Genomic DNA, 20,283 nt, shown 5'->3' with positions numbered 1-20,283 from the left:
CTAAAATCCGTTTATTTTAAATCATATGTCTTTTCAAAAAATAAATATACTCATCATATGAGTACTAATTTTTATCACAAGTCTTTTTTATCTTTCAAAGAATAACAATTTGTAGGGTTAGCCTAATTTGACCAAGTTCAAAATTCAAATTTTGGATTTCTCAAGTTAATATTGAATTTGGTACTTCAAATTTTGAATATTCAAAAAAATTATCTTATATGTAAATTCTATTCATTAGACATTAATCTATTGAAAATCATTATCCCAATAGGCAAATACTAATGAATCAAATATCGTATCACTTTTAGAGTAATAATTTGTACTTGGAAGTTCTTCTGAAATTTCAGAATTGTCATTTTTGTTCACTTGTATATATTATTAGTGTATATATATAAAATTGGTTGGATATAAAAAGGGTGTTTAATTAATTGATAGTGTATACATGGAATGGAACAAAATGAAAGATAACATAAGACGGAAATGTAAAAAGAGTAGCATTTCGTTTAGAGAGAAATTAATTTATTGTTTTTTCTTCATTTCCTGAGTATTGACCAAATTTAATAGCTTTTCGAAAGACCACCATGCAAAAGGTGTACTAAGAATGTGAAAATCTACTCTTGTTTGAAGTAGAATCATTAATTTGGACAATCAAACCGGCATTGCATTCAGCAAAAGAAATACTTATCAAATTGAACAGTTTAGAAACAAGTAGCGGTGTGTAAAGTGGGAAAAGAAGAGATCATGTTCGTGGATGAACTGAAATAAAGCTAAAAAGCCTACACCCTTTTACAGATTTCCTATAACCATGGAGTACATAGAGATAGCAGCAACCAGGATGACATTCCATCTCCATCTCCATGTCCCTGGCCTCATTCCGAAAGCGCTATTGTCAGAGGCTGTACCAACAACAAAACATGTCTTAGTTTAGTGCATAATTAGTCTTATCAACCAATTTTAAGTGTGTAAACTAATTAATTACCAGGGCAAGTTAACTGAGTGCTTGTGGTAAAAATGGTCTGGTTGCTGTAACCAGCATAAGCACAAGATGTGGAATTACACTCTGAAGACGTGGTCACATTCCCAATGTACAAGTTATCTAAACCTTGGCACTGCATTGACGGGCATGTCTTCCAAAGAGATGACTTTATCTGGGATGGTTGGCATTGCAACCTGCAGTAGAAAAGGGATTTATGATGTGATGCAACAACGTTAGATTATATTGATCAAGAGTACTCCAGTTGTAACACAAACATCATTGGTTCAGCTACTTACGTCCAGTTGCTCGCAGAATCACACTTGCACGTTACACAATTGGCAGCAGTGAAGACATATGTGTCATTTGGCACTAGCAAAGGATAGTCCAGTGAGGCATTGCTCACCGTTGATTGGCAAGCTGCAAATCAAACACTTTTGAATCATGGGAAAATTCCAAAAATATGGTTAATGATGATTTGCACAACTAGATTTAATAATCAACCTTCTCTTATCATTTTTATTTTAATTTGAAAATCTGAAAAGAGAAACTACAAGGTGTTCCATTCCATAAGGGAAGTGTGTTCCAAATTCCAATCCATGCATTCTTAGGACACCAATGTTTAGCATGCCCTAAGGCCATTGAGGTCAGCCACTCAAATATCACAATTAGAAGGTAATCTAGATTTTTTGTAGATTTGATCTCATCAAGCCATAGTTCATTGAATGAAACATGATAACATGTTAAAAAACCTTCTTCTACCAGAAGCTTTTAACTATTGTAGGAACAACTACGCATACAAGAATCAATTCAGCAAGTACGAAGTTGCGGGAAAAGGTAAAGAAATTTCTAATGAACATAGGCTTTTACGTTTTAACAAGCCAATAAGGCAACACATCTTTTTTCTTTTATAACAGTGGTGTCCTCCAGCGTACGCACATAATACCTGGCTACCTCCCAACATAACAGATACCGGGACTTCCCACTACGGCCAAGGTAGATGGAAAAAATCAGCTCATTATTTTGTCTTGAACCCTGATTGCCTAGATCAGTCCCACTTCATTGACCTAATAGCCACACCCTTGGATGTCCAATAGGGCTACACATAATTTTTATGTTGGGAAAAAGTACAAATATACCTCGAACTATCGTAAATGATATGCAGATACCCTCCGTCATACTTTTGGGACATTGATGCCCCTGTCGTCCAAAAATTAGAGCACATATACCATTTATATTAACGGACATACACGTGTCATAATCTTATCCACCGATCCGACATTTATTAAATATCGGATGGACAGATAAGATTGTTCCACGCATATATGTTCTAGTTTTAGACGGCAGCGGCACCAAGTATGATGGATATACCATTTACGATAGTTTAGGGTATATTTGTCCTTTTTCCCTTTTATGTTTTAAAGGGGCTAAACAGATGAAAACATTTAATTGATATATGCTCCACAGGCCTCTTTAACTTTAGAGTCCATGAGCATCTACAGCCTGGGGGGTGACGTGTGGCCACTGCACTGCCTATGTCAATTCAGAGTTTTGAGTCCTCGCAGTTAGGCAATCGCCAATTGATTGTCTATTCATAAATTTAGGATAGTGCACTTTTGAGAAATGAAAAGGCAATAGGATAGGAATGAGTGAGTACCTTTAAGGGGAACGTCAAGAACAGCGCCAGCTAAAAGTTCTTTAGGACTTGCTAAACCATTCAACCTCAAAAGGGTTTCCTGAGAGACATTGTACTGCTGAGCAATAGCCTCAATGCTGTTGCCACTGCTCACCAATCGACCATAATGAACAACCTTTTCACCGTCAACGTCGTCGCAGCTGCAAGGAAGTGGGATCCACAATTTATCCCCGGGTTGTATCAAATTGGGGTTAGATATATTGTTAACCGTCTGAAGTTCCTCAACAGTGAATAAACCAGCGAAGATGTCGGTAATTATGTGGGATAGGAAGTCGCCGGAGACGACGGTGTAAATGGGGCGTTTGTTGGCTATTCCGGTACCGTTTCTACAGAGACAAGGAAAGGGGATTTTGATGGTTTGATTGGCGGGTAATTTGTTATCAGCAGGGGTATTGACAGGGAGATTGTTGACGCCGAGAAGGGAACGGAGGTTCTTTACGTTGAAGAGTTTCTTGACGGCATTAAAGGTAGTGGCGTTGGGTAAGGTATAGTCAATAATGGCGTCACAAGTTCCAGCGGAGGTGCAACTGAAGGAAGCTTCAGCCGGAGATGAAATGGTGAGCAGCCATAAGAGGGAAACAAGAGTTAGAGTAGTAGTAGTCAGCCTCGAAAAAGAAACCATTTTTTTCTCTCTGTGTGTGGAAAAAATGGAGAATGGATGTTACAAAATAGTAATACTAATGGCGTTACACATGATTTGAGTAGTGGGGAGAGAGAGGGGGGATATTATAAGTAGTGGGGCGAATTAATTAGTGGGTAGTAAGAAGATGGTCTGAATATGAGAAAACGGAAAAACGAAAACAGTTTAGTCTTTCTCTTGTCTCCGCCTTTATTTGCCATATACTCCAAATACGTCTCAATTTATTTGGCATCTATTAAAATAAGTTTTTTAAAAAAAATTATAATTTTAAAAAATAATTTTGTATATGAGAAAACGGAAAAAGGAAAACAGTTTAACGAAAATGGAACACTTCACTTTAGACAAAATACTCCCTCCTTCGTCTCAGTTTATTAAATAAGCTTTTTTTAATTATAATTATTTTTAAATCATTTGTAAATATATGATCAAAATTAAAATTTAAACAATAACACATAAATCAAGATAAAAATATATTTAAGATTGTATGAGGTTGTTTCTACGATATTTGTTTCTACTTTTGGGTCAACAGAGATGTTGATGTATTTAAATTGCAGAAATTCACATTCTTTGTTACGGGTCAGTTTAGAAGATATATAAGTAATATTCAATTCATTCATTTGACTTTAAAACCTTGTTGGATAGTTCTGATGTGGAAAATCCAGAGGCAGTTTCCTAATACTAAAATCTTCAAAATATTCCACATCTTAATCTTTACATTATTTAAAGTTATTCTCTCAAGAGATGCATTTTGAAAAGTGAAAGTTGAATAGTCTCACAACATTAAATACGCTTTTGTTGTACATTTCATTTTACTTTGCATATTCAAAATTAATGGTTCATCATTTAATTTTCTATACTTGATTTGAAATTTATTTATTTTCCATCTCAATTAGTCTCTAGTATAAGCATCACCCGTAGACTAAGTCAACTAAAATGGAGGAGGGAATTAATTATCAAAATTCAAACAGCCCAAAACCGTTGAACATATATATTATAAAAGTAACGTAAGTGACTCAAAAAGAAGATAATAATAATAATAAATACATCTTCAATAGTGACACGGATCCCAACTTCACGTGAAAATGAAATTCTAAAAGATGAATAGTCCTAGTATAGTATAGATAGGGTCCCCAAAGTTCAAAATTTTCCCTCAGCCAAAAAGTGTACTATATGGTATCAAATATTTATCTTTAACTTCATATGCAACAACTTTTGGAGGAGAAAAAGGAAAAACACACATTAAAACAGATCAACATCAAATATGTAAATAGAGAAAAAGGGTTGGAATTATTATCATAATAATTAGAGGCCAAACATGTGTGAAAAAATTGACCAGCTGACAATCTCTGTTCAGGTTGTTGTTGTCTTGTAATTCATATCATGGGAATTAAAATGATTCTTTTAGGTCTTTGGAATTTGTAAGAAATTCCTTTCTAACGTAAAGGCTGCAGCGATTGTTACTCCAGGCCTTTGATTTCAAACTTTGGGCAAATAAATATTCCCACCAAAAAGAATCATTAAACTTTGGAAAAACAAACAAACACTTGAGTTGGTAACTCTGTCTTAATTTCTTCTGGGATTCCCTAGCCAACAATTAATTTCACAAACGACAATGACTGGGAAAACCACGTGCACAAGAAAACAACAGCCAACATTATTTAGTTTATTCAGCATTCTGCCCTCTAAAAATTACCCAAAGATGGTCCAGTGGTTTGGGCTTGGAACTTCCATATTGGAGGTCTCAAGTTCGAAATCCCTTGCCAGCGAAAGCAAGGGGTTTGCTTTTGGGTCGAGCTCGTCGCACCGGCTTACTTCTCCTATGTGGTTTGCGAGCTATTGCATAGGAGCGGAGATTTTACCCTGTGCGCACCCAAAGGGTAGCGACTGCGGATTTCCTTGTCATAAAAAAAAAATTACCCAAAGATGGAATTTGAACCCATCTGTCCACCATTGGAGAGAGCAATCATCTCTCTTTTTCACACACACACAGAGTATCTTCTTCATCATGGAAGAGTAACCACAAAGTAACAGTCACAAAGTTTAAGATTGCGTGGACATCCAAAACCATAAAGACTAAGCAATGAGCTTCACACACAATTGCTGTCAACTTTCTACTTATATACTCTTTTAACTATGGTTAGAGAAAGTGATGAAACACAAAACGTCAAGCTGACAAGGAAGAATAATATGACAACTATTCCAAATTGAACGGCTCTCAAGCCAAAAGTGAAAATGGAGACAAAAACATACATCCAATTATCTACTACTCCTCCAGTCGACGCAACACTGATTCTGCAAAACTCTGCTGCCTGGACATACAAAGCAAACAAACTGTTCACTTCAAACATAGATGCAATTTTAGTATTACTATCGAAAATTCAAACAAAGACAACAATGTCATAGTGGCAGGAGAACTACACAACTTCATTCTACAAAAACAATAGTAGTCAGTAACACCATCAACATAAAAGTTCAGGGGACATCATATGAGACAGAGAGAGACATTAAATTAGATTTTAGCTTGAAAGAAAAAGAATACACATGCAACATATTTTAAATTAAAAAATACAAAACAATCAAGAAATCAATAAAAGGCAGGTAAAGGATCAGCTCTGTTACTACAAAAAATCAAAGTAATTGTAAACGGCACAAAGTATTAAGTCTAATACTTTTTTGTGCGTGAGCATGTGGGGAGGCGGATATAGGAAACATACTTCCTCTCTCGATGCTTGGGGCTAGGATGAGAGTATTTCAAATATCCATCCCAAGGAACCATTTTAAGACCTGCTCTAACAGAAATGATGTCCCTCACCCTGAAAAGAGAAAATTGGCAACGATTACCTTCAATACGAGTACTGTCCAAAAATTAATATCTCACATCTGATAAGATAAATGCCCTGTTAGAACCAGTAGTTACTGCTTTCACAATGGAAATTTAACCTCTCTGCAAACTCGATTGGAGTCTCCCCAGGTCTTATGTTCTGAGGCTCCAGGTACCAAACATCACAGACTACAGCCCAAGATGTCATGAGCTGCAAAAGGTGCATTGTGAAGGATTGTCTGCAATTAATAGAAGAAAGACAAACTTCAAACTGGAAAGAAGAAAGACTATAACGAGATGAATACCAACAAATAAACCAAATAAGCAATTTGACATGAAGAAATCCTTACTTTCTACTATTCCAAAAGGCGTCAACAAAAATTTTGTTGTACTTGATTGCAACAGGACAAACAGTGCAGCCGAGTTCAAATGCTCCCTATTCATCATGCATGAAAAAGGATAGAGGCATCAAAACCATTACTTAAACACTTGGAAATCCACATAAAAAAACCGACTTGTAGTAGCACCCTTTTTGCATGTGTTCAGTATGGAGGAATTTTTTTTCCAATTTTTCTATGTTCACTGGTCAAAAATTTTGGAAAACATTTACTTTAGAAAAACAAGTTTCTTAAAAATAAGGAAAATGACTTCTCTAGTAGAAGTAGGAAAAACAAGTTTCACTAGTGGCATTCTACTTTGATTGTGTCCTCCCCACCCTCCAACACACCTCATCTTCACCCCCACCTCCGTAGCCTCAATCCTCACCACCCCTACCCCCACCTTCCATAGTATTTGTCTAGATTATATACAAATACTTTATGATAAGATTTTTTGCTTATGTAACACTAGAAAATAAGTAAGATCCCCACTTATTTTCCTAGAAAATATTTTCCAAGAAAACATTTTCTTCATACCGCCACACCCTAAAGATACTCAAATATATTGAAGATCAGAAATACCATAAAATGTACTTTTCAGTTTCCTCTTTAACCAACGACTCACAATAAAGAATTCCTCATAGTTGAGAGGGGAATATTCGAAAGACCTAAAATTTGGGTCAAGCTAAGCTCAACAATTGAAAATTGTATAAATGAATGAATTCATTGGCCCTACCTTTTTGAACATGACAGTGTAGTGGTTATTTACACAAGTTCCCTCAGGGAATATAAGAAGAGGGTTGTTGTCGGCCCCTTCAACATGTTGCCTCAACCTGAAAATTAAAATATGTAAGAAAAACACTGCAGAGTGAGATGTCTATAATGATTCTTCTGACATTACGCACTTCCGTGCTACAATTTCATGATCCTTGGCTTCTGAGTGGTTAAACCAGATACATCCAACACCTTCTAAAATGGTGCTTTGCAGTAATCTTGCAGTTATACAAAAACAAGCTTGCAGCCCGAAGTTCCTAAGTATGTGTGCCATTTCTCTTCTCAAGTGCACTTGACACCCTTCAAGGTGGCAACTGATAATGCAAATGAAGTTGAGCCACATAATTTAAATACTTTGAAACAATCGAATGACACCCCATCATTAATGACAAGGTGAAGGACAGTACAAGAAGTCATACTTGTGTCGCCCCTGTCGACCCACTTCAACAGAGATGGTATAGCGCCCTATACTCCTTAAGGTTTGAACATAAGCAAATGGAATGCTAGAAATCAGAAGTGATTAGACAACCTTTGGCCTAGACTGTATCAGCAGGGTAACTTGTTTTTATAATTGGCATGGTGATTTAATAAGACTGGATGCATACATTATTCTAAGTTTACAGAAATAACCACTTTATCATAACCAGAACTATCTTTTGCTACCAAAATCAGTGAGTTTGGTGGGGTGGGTTTTATTCATAGATTGCCGTCCATAAGATCAGTTAAATAAATTTAAAATGTGTCGAAGAATGACATGGAGGTCTGTTAGTTTTTAAGGGTATATATGGCCAATGTTATTAACAGAAGGGATATATTTGGGATTATTTGCAAATGGAGGGTAAAATTGCTCCATTTATGATAGTTGAGGGGCAATTTGGCCCTTTTTCTTAGTGGTTAATATACACATCTTCATATCAAAGCTTGGCAACTTTTGACAGAGACAAAGTGAACGAGCAAACAATGCCAAATGCTTTAGACCACTTACCAACCCATCCAGGATGCTTCTGCATGATCACTGCAAATGCAGTCATCTGCTCTAAGATAACAAAATCAATCATTGACGTGTGATTTGCGACAAAAACCTGTGGATAAAATGCACAAGGCAACTTTAGATGTTTAGAGAAGACACAGTTCACATGTAAGATCTCAATTATGGCAGAAGATGTACCTGCTTAGGTCGTGGGCCGTGGTATTTGACAACCCCAGTCCAAGATGCAACAAAGAAACTGCATATCAGCTCCACTCCTGTAAGAAAATTAATCAAAGCAAGGATGCCAGAAACCTTAGTATGTATAGATACTCTTCAAGAGAACAACAAAAGTGCAACATAAGCAAGTCTAGACCTCTTAAATCATAATAGAGAATTTCCAAACAATAGTGCCAATTTATCTTACTCAGGTGGGCCCCAAATTGGATGGGGGTCAAGACACTATCGGGTGCTGACTCTCAAGTTGTTTTGAATATCTGTTGAACACTAATTTGAACATTGTATAGAATATTCTTGTTTTGATTTGAATACTACGTCTTTTGATTATATATAAGAGTACTGGTTGGTCCATCATGATTGCTAAAATTTTAGGGATAGTATCCCATAATACATGGATACCGAGAATTAGTTTCTAAATAGGGATAGAGATTCTCTGTCACATTCTGTTTTGTTTTAAGTGTTAACCGGATACTAAGGAAAAGGAAAAAAGGTCAGTACAAAGAAAGAAAATCAGACAGTTTAGTTTTTTCCTGAACTTTATGCACCGGGATATAGCAAGAGTGAAATATATATTATCCATCCTATTGTCAAGACAAGAACTCTTGCAATTGCATTAGAAAGAAAGTGAGCTTTCAATGGGGGTGGTGAACAACTATGGAATTATCTGGGTAACTAACAAATGAGAAAAATAAAAGAGAGTAAACCTTATGGGGGAAAAGAATCCCATATCCATAAAGGAAACAAGTAAATGTTGCAGTTCCAAGGTTCTGGCGGATTCGACTTGAAGCATCGGGTCTGCAAGAAAAAATGAGAAGGGATATATATACGTTCAAACTGAAAGAGCAAGCTCCAGAATGACAAAATCCAAAGGGTAATAAAAGAATTGGCAATTTATTTATCAGTCACATTGGTTACATAATTGACACGGTATGAGAAAGCAAGCAAATGGGTATATGTAAAGTTTCTCAAACAATAAGGGCGGGCAATTGTATGCAGAAGAATTCGTAAATTTGCAGTCATGGGTGGGTGTAAAAATGAACGTAGGGAATGAAGAGAAACTGACGTATTCAATAATGGCAGGCACCTACAGCCTCAGTTAGGGTGGGGGGAAATATCGCCTGGAATAGAAATTAAGCAAGTTGGAAGATGATGATAAGAAGTAATTAAAGAAAAAAGGAATTAAGAAGATACCGGTTCTTGAATGGATTCAGAGCGAAGATAGTCGGGTCCATCCAACTCCAATTCGGAGCTTCAACATTTAACATGGAGTAGTAATTTATCTATCAAAATACAAACAATTGTTGAATCTTTATTTCTACCATATATATCCAAACCCTTTACGACACGTGTCATATGTTCTTTAGGCCTCTCCCTCCTTTTCTTTTTTATAGTACTGCTTGAGAACTTTCCCAACAATTAAGTTATTTTCGAAAACTAAACCATAAGCCAAATTAAAATGAAACCTTTAGTAAATATTTTGAAAAAAATAGTCGGAATATCTATTTTATTAACAATATAATTAAATCTATAAGCTTTTAGATTAGATGATTAAATAATTATATACTCATAATATATAATTCTATAAAAAAGAAGAAGATATATACATCAAATAAGAATAGAAAAGAAGAGGTGGAACTCTAATTATATTTTCATAGAAGAACCAGATCATATAACTCAATACTTTTCCGTGCTCTTCTTTCTCATAGTCAATTCTCAAAGCAATAGAAACCTCCAAAATAAAATTAACAATGTTCTGCAGATCCATTTTGTTATCCCTTTTATTTGTTAGCGTGTTTATCGACATTCATAGTGTAGGCTGTCTCGCCCCGAGGCGAATCCCAAAATGACAAACACAATCACAAGATTGGGCATGGAGAATTTACCTTTCCACACTTGTATTTTTATCTTTTTTATTTCCTCCCCTGAGCTGCTAAGCCTTTTTTATCCCTTGATAGCTAGCTTGAACATACATAGCCTGTTTTGGATAGGCTTAAAAGTTGATCAAACTTACTTTTAAGTCAGTTTTTGACTTCTGAAATGTTTGACAAATATAAAAAATAACTTAAAATGAGTTATGAAGTGTTTGACAAGGTAAAAAATGACTTAAAATAAGACAGAAACCAAAAGTAGATCTCCCCCTACTTTTTATTTTTTGACTTAAAAATCATTTCAGTTTGACATTCTAGCAACTCCTTATTTATTTTTATTTTTATTTTTTTAATTGTCCATTGGTTGTTGTAGTGGATTATTGCCTAAATTGGAATACTACAAATCTACAATGAGAGTTGAATATATATATATGGGCTCAAGTGGAATGGACTTTAAACTTTTTAGATTAACGTGGCTTGGCCCACTGTAGAACTCATCTTGTTGTTGGAGGATCCAAAAAACTTATACATGCAGTTCGCTTATCACATTGCATTGCACCCTTTTCTAGACTTTCTTCTAATGAAAGATCATGTCATGGATATGGATTTTTTTAAAGATCATCAAGCTTTTGAAAAATTATTTGTTTTAATTTTAGGAAAAATTATAAGTATTTTTGAATTGTAGCATAAGTTAGTTTTTAAGAAGCTGAAGACAGTTGCATTGGCAAAACACAAATCATTGTTTTTAATCACTATCCTTTATAACAGTGATTTTCATAATAAGTAAATTTTAGATGTTGGACCAAATAAGTTACTATTAATCAAAACAATTGAGAGACACAAAAAATAATTAATGGATTGTTTTGAAGTTTGAAGTGCACAACAATCAACATGGTGTTCAAGTAAAATCATATATAATATATATATATATATATATATATATATATATATATTCACGTGATGTTTGTTGTTTCTGTTTCTGCATGTTGTCTTTGGGGCATTTATTATAAAACTGTCCGTTACTACGTACTAGCTAATTCAAATAAGTATATTTTTGGATGAATAAGTTAAAACAAAATGAGTCAGTCAGTCGCCACATTTTTTCACCTACAACCCATAATTTTTTATTTTAACTGTTTGAGTGAATCTCAAAAGACACGCAGAATCCAGAGACAGAGACAGAGGCTCCTTCGTTTAAATATGAATAATTAACCAATAAAAATATTACACCAAATATTTCAATAGGCCGACTTTGTCTTGGCCTATGGGTTAATGAGGCTAATTCTCTTATAATTGTTGGATTAAATAACATGTTTGAAGAATTTTATTTGAGATTCAGATTCAAAGTTTTTAGTTGTTTGAGTTTGTTTCAGCAACACACCATTAAGAGTATTCTTACCCTTTATATTTAGCTTCCTTTTCATTTCAACTTATTTAGCATCAAATTTTGCTTACTCTACAATCTCCCTATCAAACTAAGTTTCGCGTGACTCATAACTTCATAGATTAATTGTTTGTCATACACATCATCAATAGAGTACTTATGGCCATCAAAGTCAATTAATTAATTATGATTTTTCTATTTATATGTATACACTCCATAGTTGATACAAAATTTTCTATAAAATTCAACCCCATTAATACCTTCAGTGATGGTAAATATAACAAATTGTTAGTAGGTAATTAATTCATCACAATAAATCGTTCTTCCCATGAACAATCACCTTCTCCATACTTGTTGACTTTTGTAGGAATCAATGACTCAATAATACCACACTACTAATTCCAACATAAGCTTTTCTCAATCTTCCTCAACTTTTTGATTAAGAAATAAATACTACTCCTTTCGTTCCTTTTTAGTTGTCATAATTTCCTCTTTTATAGTCAAATTTTGACTAATATTTTTCATCATATTAATATGCAAAAGTTTACAATTTATAGTACTTTTCATATAGTTTTGATTATCTAAATTTTTTAGTTTAAAATATTGAATTAATGTAAACTAATTTAACTTTGAAAATTAGTCAAGTTGACTTTCAAAAAACGCAAGATGACCAAAAAAATAACGGAAGGAGTACCTGATATTTTCTATAGGTATCAATATATATAAATTAAGTTGTAGTTGGTTACATTTGTTCCTCTCCTTTTTTCCAGCAATTGTGAATGGATACATGAGAGAAATTCAACAAATTATATTCATTATACCAAATGTAAATATTTTAAAGGGAAATCTAACATGTTCAGTTGTACTATAATATTGTCAGACTAAAACAATGATTTCCCACAAAAGAACAGCTCAACCCCTGCATTGTACAAGACAAGTTGATTAATATCTTAATGTGTTTTTGACAAAGTTGAATCTCAGATTACGACTACTACTTAGCCAATCCTAATATACATGCATCATCATTGCAGATGTGGATTTAAGTTGTTTATGTGGGGCTGCATAATTAGGTGCAACCTAGCTAATATCTTAATCATTACTTAATTAGCAAACACCATCCCATCTTAAAACTTTCTCAAGCACCTAATCCCAACTATTTTTATATATAATGCGCGGGTGTATTCAAAATTTCAAGAGTATGAATGCATTATTATAAAAGGTGAATTTTGGATATAAATTTGATCACTTTGATTTTTAAGTTCTTATCAATGAACCTATTAAACTTTTAGCTCACATTATATGATATTTTGAGTGTGGATTTACACATCTATATGTAAATATTTATATTTTTTTAAAAAGGATAAAACTATTAATATATGATCTCAAAAGGTGAGCATGAGTTCACGTGAACCCGTAGAGCAGCCCCCTAGGTTCGCCCCTGACTCCCTTTGTTTCATTTTACTTGACTCATGTTGATTTAACACTCTTCTTAAGAAAATATTTATTAAAGGTTTATTTTACTAAATTAACCTTATTAATTATGTTTTGAAAAATTGAATTTGACTACTAATAGTTTATGTAGTTATTTAATGATAATATAATATGGAAGAAAAATAATAATTTTGTCTTGATTTACAATGTAAAAAAATATTTAATATAAGGATCAAATAAAATGAAAGTGAGGTTGGCATGATTTTGGTTGTTGAACGCTTTCATTGGCGTTACCAAATTGGGTTGTTTTGACTTTTGACCATCTTCTTGACTCTGAAATTGATGAACGGAAATGTCTGGTCCAAGCAGGCCACTCAGAGATCGTGCCAACCATATTTTCTAAAATAAATGCAAATAAACAATTGAAAGCAGTTTGAGTTATACAAAACATATTCTGTTACAACTCGGAATAAACAATTGCTTCTATTTTTGTCCCACAAACTTAACCAAACCAAAAACTAGTAACTCATGATATCTTTAAATTTGTATAGTCACATTACATTGAATGTCAAAAATCAAATTAATTATGTATCGGATTCGCAATATAAATTATCATCCATCTATTTATTTCACATTCAACTTCATTTAATTCTATGACAATTAAGCTTAATTTGTATATTCTATATTCTTGTGCATGTGGCTAACTATATAAGGGGCCGGTTCAAGCCTAAAGCCACCTGCCTCAAAAAATAAAGTCTCAAAATATTTGTTGTCAATATTTTATCAATTATATATGCACATATCTTTGTATCTATTTCATTTTTGTTATTAAATATTATTAATTTTTAAATATTTAGATGACATATAATTAATAGGGCTATATGAGTGCTATAGTAAAATTATCCCTCTATTTATTATTTGTTAAGAAATATGGCAAGTTAAACATAAATAAATAAAAATGAACTAGGAGTAAAATTTACATTTTGGATAAAATGAGGCAAGAGAAAGTGAGATTAGGTATATTTTACTAACTAATTAATTAACATTTGAATAGTTCAAATGATACATAAAAGAAGAAGTTGATAGAAATCATTATCATTTTGAGAAAGTCAAATAATTTTTAAAAATTGTAAGTTGATACATAAAAAAAAGATCATTTGAACTTGCTAAATCAAATCTCAATATTTATTTTTAAGCAAAAAGAAGAAGTATTTTTAATCCAATAACTACTAAATATGTAGATTTTATCTCGTAAAGATAAAATATCAATACGTGAGTTTTACGTTAAAACTAGGTGTGTCACATACTATCACAATTCATCAAAAATACTTCTCCATTCATTTTTATTTCTTCATAAACTTAGTTAGCACACCTTTTTAAAAATAATAAATAAAGTATATATTTTTACTATGATCTCTATTAGTCGATGCATAGGTTTGACAGATTTGAAAGATTAAAATAGAAAAAAATATCTTTTTATTGATTTATTAAAGTGGACAAGTATAAGTGTAAAATCTATTATTAATATTGGATAAATAATAATAAAAAAATCTATTTTTGATATATAGTAAGTAAAAATTAATGAAAGACGTACTCTTTTCGTTTCATATTACTTGACTCATGTTGATTTGATACAATTTTTAAGAAATTTTTAATTTGAGGTGTATATTATTTACTAAGCTAATCTTATCAATGATATTTCGAAACTCTAAATCTTACTACTAATTTTACATAGTTATTTAATACTAAGAATAATATGAGAAAGAGTTATAAATTCTTTTCATTTGCTAAAATAGACAAATAAACTGAAATATCTATTTTTATTAAGGAACAAAGTTAATTTTAATTGGTTTGTCTTACTTATTTTAAAGTCCACTATTCTTTTAAAAATTCATTTTAATTCTAATTTTCCAGTTACATATTTAATATCTTAAAAGTTTAAAAACATTAAGATATATTTTTAATTTAAAATTATATATGGAAATTTGATATGGAATGAGAATTGAAAATGAAAGTATAAAAATAGAAATGGAAACAAAACTAGAAAAGAGCACAGAAACTTTTGGTAAACAGGCGTAGGCCCGTAGCTGGGCCAAAACATATATTGTTTGTCGTTTTCACTCCGCAAACCCCAAAAAAGACGTAACACCTGCTTGCACACGAAAATTCCTTTCCTCTCTCATTATTTTATATTTAAGAGTTCGTAATTTAAGGAAGTAGTAATTTATAAGCAATCAATCTACATTTATCTTTTATTCATAATTCATAATAGGAAAAACTCTCCTAAATTCTGTGCGGAGAATTAGGCTTAGCGAAACCAACCTAAATCCTTGTGTTATTAGTAAACCAGTTGCCACTATTTTTCTCTACCAACTTCCTTCTACTCAACCTAAAGCAGGATTTATATATATATATACTAAAACCAAACCATTTGTTGATTATTGAAGATTACTACAAACATGAAGAAGAGAAAATTGTTTCTTGGAATTTTCCAAATCATTCTCCATACTCTGCTTTTCAGAAGAAGAAAACGCCCCATTCACCGCTTCCTTACTCTTGCCTCTGCTTTATTTGGTGCTATTCTTTTCTTTATTCTGTTTTTCTCTCCTCCCATCCACCAACATCACCTTATCAATCCCATCTCGGTATGTATTCATACATTACATCATTTTTGTTCTTTGTTTTTATTTGTTCTGATTTTGTTATTTCATTTAGTTCATTAACGGGACGGGCTTTCACATGAACCTGCAACAACAACATGTCTTTCGTGTTCCGGTGAGCTCTACTGCTGTTTTGACTGTTTCCACCTATACGTAAGATGTTTTTTTTTAAAAATAAATAAAAATCTGAAGCTCCTGATTTTGAATGTGTAGATGGGTGGAGGAAGTTTAAGCGGAGACGTATGGATTTCGAAGCAATCGAAATTCTATCATGGCTGCAGTGATTCCAGCAATAATTTTCCAAGTGGGTGCATTTTGTTTTTCTAATTTTTGTTTTCTTCTCTACTGTATATTCGTCTGATCTCTGGCGCTGTAACATTTGCAGCTGCAGAGGTGAATACTCATCCCAATAGGTACTTGATGATTGCAACTAGTGGAGGCTTGAATCAACAGAGAACAGGGGTAAATATATTCTTTTACCCTAATTCTAGAGCCGAGAGTCTATTGAAAAACAACCTCTACCCACTAGTGGTATGTTGCCAAGTTTTCCATCAACAACATGGAGAGATGCCATAAAGAGCTATACTTGACTATGTGTTTGAATGTTGTTCCTTGGAGGATTTAAATTCTAAGTCACGCCCCACTGCATTTAAGATTTAATAAAAAATACTTTTTCAGGAGCAATTTTGGTAGTTTTTGGAAAAGACACAAGTAGTGCAGATTTGGATAAGACACAAGTAGTGCAGATTTGAAAAAGCAATTTGAATATTTTAGCTTCTGTTTTCTAAATATGAACAAGAAAATTTTCACTTGGAAATTGAAATTCTGATTTGGTCCATCCATACACCAGCAAAATATTACTACTATTAATGTTACCTGTGACATGCAACTGCATATGGATTGCAAGTTGTAGCTTGTGAATTAATAGTCAATGTCAAGAGAGTACTCTAGTCTGCTCCCTGAACCCAATTTAGCCTTTACCATTACTTAGTTTACCTTGTTTGAATCTTCTTCCTTTGACCTGGCAGAAACTTGTTCTACTTTTTTATTTGTAATGGTGTATGTAGTTTTCTGTTGACACTGTCTTGTCAACTGTGCAATCATGAATCAGCAAGTCCATTTCTAGAGACCATAAGAGTTTCTATTAAATCTGAGATACTACAAGCAGATTATTTTACCGTTGGAATTCTAATTATTATTTGCAGTTATATTTTAAAAGATTGCTAAATCAAATTTGAGTTCAAATCATTTTCTTGCTGGATGCAGATTGTAGATGCAGTTGTTGCAGCTCATATTTTGAATGCCATCCTAGTAGTTCCAAAACTCGACCAGAAATCCTACTGGAAAGATTCAAGGTTTTATTTGGAATAATTTGTGCACAAAGGCATTTTATGAGCTATCTTTTTGTTTGTTAGAGTGTACTACAATTCATGAACGTAATCATTCCTTTTTTACGTGCAGTAACTTCTCTGAGATTTTTGATGTCGACTGGTTTATCTCACGAATCTCAAAAGATGTCAAAATTATTAGGGATCTTCCAAGAATCGGAGATAAAATCATAACTCCATATACAACACGCGTTCCAAGGAAGTGCAATGCCAAGTGTTATCAAACTCGCATCTTGCCTATTTTAAAGAAAAAGCACGTAAGTCCTTTACAAATTAATGGGACATGTTTGCCTTTTCCAGTGCATCAAAACATGATATCATCCCACGACATGGAACTTTGTGTACATCACATGATTCGTGGTCCTTAGTATTCTGTTACTCTTGTTGCATTGTACATGTATGTGGCAACTCGTGCTGAAATGTAGTATTTTTCCCATCCATATTACCCTAATGCACAACCAAGTCATAGTATTGTAAAATTTGAAAGTTCAAGGTACAGAAAGTTAGACACAAATTTACTTATCCATACAACACAAGCTCCACCTTGTTTTTAGGAAAAAAGTGTAAGTCAAGCATATCTTCTTGACAATATCTGTGTTGTTGAATACGCAACCTGTTGGGTGGGGTGGTGAGGGGATTCAACGTCGTAATGTACAGAGTGTCTGTGTAGTTTATTGCATATTTCTTGTGTGAGGTTTTCCTACTGGCTCTTAAAGTATATCTAGATTAACTAGTTTGTTTTTGGATGTAGATTCTCATTTTGTTTACTCTATGCTTTGTTCTGATGCAGGCCGTTCAGCTAACAAAATTTGACTATAGGCTTTCCAATCGATTGACTACAGATATGCAGAAGCTGAGATGCAGAGTCAATTATCATGCATTGAAGTTTACTGATCCCATAACTGAAATGGGCAGAAAATTGGTTGAAAGGATAAGAATGAAAAGCAAGCACTTTGTTGCCTTGCACCTGAGGTAATTTATTAACATTTATGTACAAAAGATGTTTTTCACAAATGTTCTTTCTTGTTCATGAATGTGTTTTTCGAAAGAATCTCTTTTTTCCCCAACAATGCAAGCTGCTTTGTTGAAATATAGAAGGCAAAAGCGCTAGCCTTTTGGACGTTATATTGCTGATCTGATAAAATGGTTATTTATGTGTGTTCCAGTGTTATTTTCAGATTCAGTGACGTTCCTTTAGAATTTGAATGTTGATCTTGTCATTGTAGATTGTATACTTCTCTAAGTCAATATTCTACAACTGGAACATGCTTGCTGAAACTTGTTTACCATGTTCTAGGTTTGAACCAGATATGCTTGCATTCTCTGGATGCTATTACGGTGGAGGAGACAAGGAAAGGAAAGAACTAGGTAAAATACGAAAGAGGTGGAAGACATTACATGTGAGTCACTACCTATTTTAGTAACTATTAGTCCATACATTGCCCCTACTTATAGTTAATATGGTATTACTTCTTTGGCATTACTTGCAGGCAAGAAACCCGGATAAGGAACGAAGGAACGGAAAATGCCCTCTCACTCCTGAGGAAATTGGCCTTATGCTTAGAGCACTTGGTTTCGGTAATGATGTTCATATTTATGTGGCATCTGGAGAAATTTATGGTGGAGAGGAGACATTGGCTCCTCTCAAGGCTCTATTTCCAAATTTTTATTCCAAAGATACAATTGCCAGCAAGGAGGAATTGGCACCATTCTCTTCCTTTTCTTCTCGGATGGCTGCGTTAGACTTCATGGTTTGTGATGAGAGCGATGTTTTTGTATCCAATAACAATGGTAATATGGCAAGAATGCTCGCTGGAAGAAGGTAAGCTACTTGATGTTTTTGACCTGAATCAGTTTAGCTGACTTCACAAAAAAGTTCAAACAATTTTCCATCTTAGGAAATAATTTCGACAAAATGATACTCCTACAAATGCCATATTCTTTACTCAAATACCATGTTGCTTTATTTATTAGTCTGTTACTCCAGGAAAGGGTAAACTTTTTAAAATCCTTTCCGTGTTTCAGGAGATATTTTGATCACAAGCCAACTATCCGCCCAAATGCGAAGAAGCTTAATAATTTGCTCCTTCGTCGAAATAACATGACATGGGAAGAGTTTGCCTCACAAATTCGAACGTCTCAAATAGGTTTCATGGGCGAGCCAATGGAGGTGAAGCCAGGCAGGGGAGAGTTTCATGAAAACCCAACAGCATGCATTTGTGCAGATTCTGAAATGGACACTGGTGCTGCTACTATTAGTGCTAGGAGAGATATGGGTGAAGTCACTGATGGTCAGGTAGGTGAAGAAGAGCAAGAATGGTCTGATACAGAATATACGGAGAATGAACTTGAAATTCAATGAAGAGGGCTTCTGAAAGACATGATGCAGAGTCTGGCTGATTTTATAAAACAGAAGAGTCAGAAATAGAAGATGGTTTTCTTGGATTAAAGAGAAGTTGCAGATGGGGGCAGGTCCTCATTTTGAGTACTAGCTTCCATTCTTTGAAAACAAGATAAGGGTATGGAGAAGACAATTGTACATAAAGAGCCAAGTGCAAACTAAGAGCTTGGTTCTCCAGTTTTGCTAGTCAATGGTGCTGTTTTAGGCAAGAGAATCACTGAAGTTAGATGCATTTAAATACGAAGAGAGCAGGATGAGCTGAAACAAGTAAACAACTTTATGCTGCATTGACTCTTGGAATATCGATTACTCCTCCAAAGGAGTGGGTAATGCTCAATATATAAGAAGACCGTGGTGTTGGCGATGCATGCTTATAAGTTGTTTTTTAAGAAACATGTGTATAAGTACTCAGCTTTTGCCCTGCACTTCTTTCGACTGAATCAGTCATTGGTAGTTAGACTCTATATATCAACTGCTTAATATACTAATCAGTTGAAGCTTTTAGTGCCAGCAGTTAATTTTTCTCTTCTAGCTGCTACACCTTTTTTGAAGAAAAGCACCTTTAAAATTCTATAGTTGTAGTAACCTACAGAATAGTCAACAAAAGAAATTGATGTCCAACTTGAGATCACAGAAAATTACAAGATTCTGACTCTCCTATTC

General features: G+C 33.8%; 4 protein-coding genes across 4 annotated transcripts in view; 1 reads left to right on the top strand and 3 right to left on the bottom strand.

Moving 5' to 3' along the window:
• The window catches only part of LOC125815159 (metal-independent phosphoserine phosphatase), a 156,454-nt gene that overhangs the window by 51,751 nt on the left and 84,420 nt on the right, over positions 1–20,283 (bottom strand). The gene's annotated exons all lie outside the window — the stretch shown is intronic.
• Positions 502–3,359, bottom strand: LOC125815157 (lysM domain-containing GPI-anchored protein 2). The gene is made up of 4 exons (XM_049494567.1): positions 2,631–3,359; positions 1,273–1,393; positions 980–1,170; positions 502–896 (listed from the first exon to the last, which is right to left on the bottom strand). Exons 1-4 carry the CDS (start codon positions 3,289–3,291, stop codon positions 787–789), a joined length of 1,083 nt encoding a protein of 360 aa, XP_049350524.1. The 5' UTR covers positions 3,292–3,359; the 3' UTR covers positions 502–786.
• Positions 5,558–7,396, bottom strand: LOC125815162 (glycerol-3-phosphate acyltransferase 9-like). Its single transcript, XM_049494573.1, has 5 exons — positions 7,244–7,396; positions 6,481–6,566; positions 6,250–6,369; positions 6,024–6,122; positions 5,558–5,618 (listed from the first exon to the last, which is right to left on the bottom strand). The coding sequence occupies exons 1-5, from the start codon at positions 7,253–7,255 to the stop codon at positions 5,573–5,575; spliced, it is 363 nt and encodes a 120-aa protein (XP_049350530.1). The 5' UTR covers positions 7,256–7,396; the 3' UTR covers positions 5,558–5,572.
• LOC125815143 (O-fucosyltransferase 6-like) lies at positions 15,631–19,703 on the top strand. Its single transcript, XM_049494546.1, has 10 exons — positions 15,631–15,816; positions 15,887–15,946; positions 16,045–16,135; positions 16,217–16,293; positions 17,098–17,186; positions 17,293–17,476; positions 18,010–18,191; positions 18,517–18,619; positions 18,710–19,041; positions 19,245–19,703. The coding sequence occupies exons 1-10, from the start codon at positions 15,631–15,633 to the stop codon at positions 19,579–19,581; spliced, it is 1,641 nt and encodes a 546-aa protein (XP_049350503.1). The 3' UTR covers positions 19,582–19,703.

Source organism: Solanum verrucosum, unplaced genomic scaffold, assembly GCF_900185275.1.
Source record: "Solanum verrucosum unplaced genomic scaffold, falcon-dt-bn FXZP01000261.1, whole genome shotgun sequence".
Lineage (NCBI taxonomy): Eukaryota > Viridiplantae > Streptophyta > Magnoliopsida > Solanales > Solanaceae > Solanum > Solanum verrucosum.
The sequence above is the reverse complement of the archived record's forward strand: the minus strand, read 5'-3'. Positions and strand labels throughout refer to the sequence as shown.

Coding starts and splice junctions, on each gene's coding strand:
- LOC125815157 (XM_049494567.1), bottom strand. CDS start 3,291: ATGGTTTCTTTTTCGAGGCTGACTACTACTACTCTAACTCTTGTTTCC. Junction 1,394..2,630: donor TCTTGACGTTCCCCTTAAAG/GTACTCACTCAT, acceptor TTTGATTTGCAG/CTTGCCAATCAACGGTGAGC. Junction 1,171..1,272: donor GATTCTGCGAGCAACTGGAC/GTAAGTAGCTGA, acceptor TTTCTACTGCAG/GTTGCAATGCCAACCATCCC.
- LOC125815162 (XM_049494573.1), bottom strand. Junction 6,370..6,480: donor GCCTTTTGGAATAGTAGAAA/GTAAGGATTTCT, acceptor TATTAATTGCAG/ACAATCCTTCACAATGCACC. Junction 5,619..6,023: donor CCCAAGCATCGAGAGAGGAA/GTATGTTTCCTA, acceptor TTGTATGTCCAG/GCAGCAGAGTTTTGCAGAAT.
- LOC125815143 (XM_049494546.1), top strand. CDS start 15,631: ATGAAGAAGAGAAAATTGTTTCTTGGAATTTTCCAAATCATTCTCCAT. Junction 15,817..15,886: donor ACCTTATCAATCCCATCTCG/GTATGTATTCAT, acceptor TATTTCATTTAG/TTCATTAACGGGACGGGCTT. Junction 17,477..18,009: donor CTATTTTAAAGAAAAAGCAC/GTAAGTCCTTTA, acceptor GTTCTGATGCAG/GCCGTTCAGCTAACAAAATT.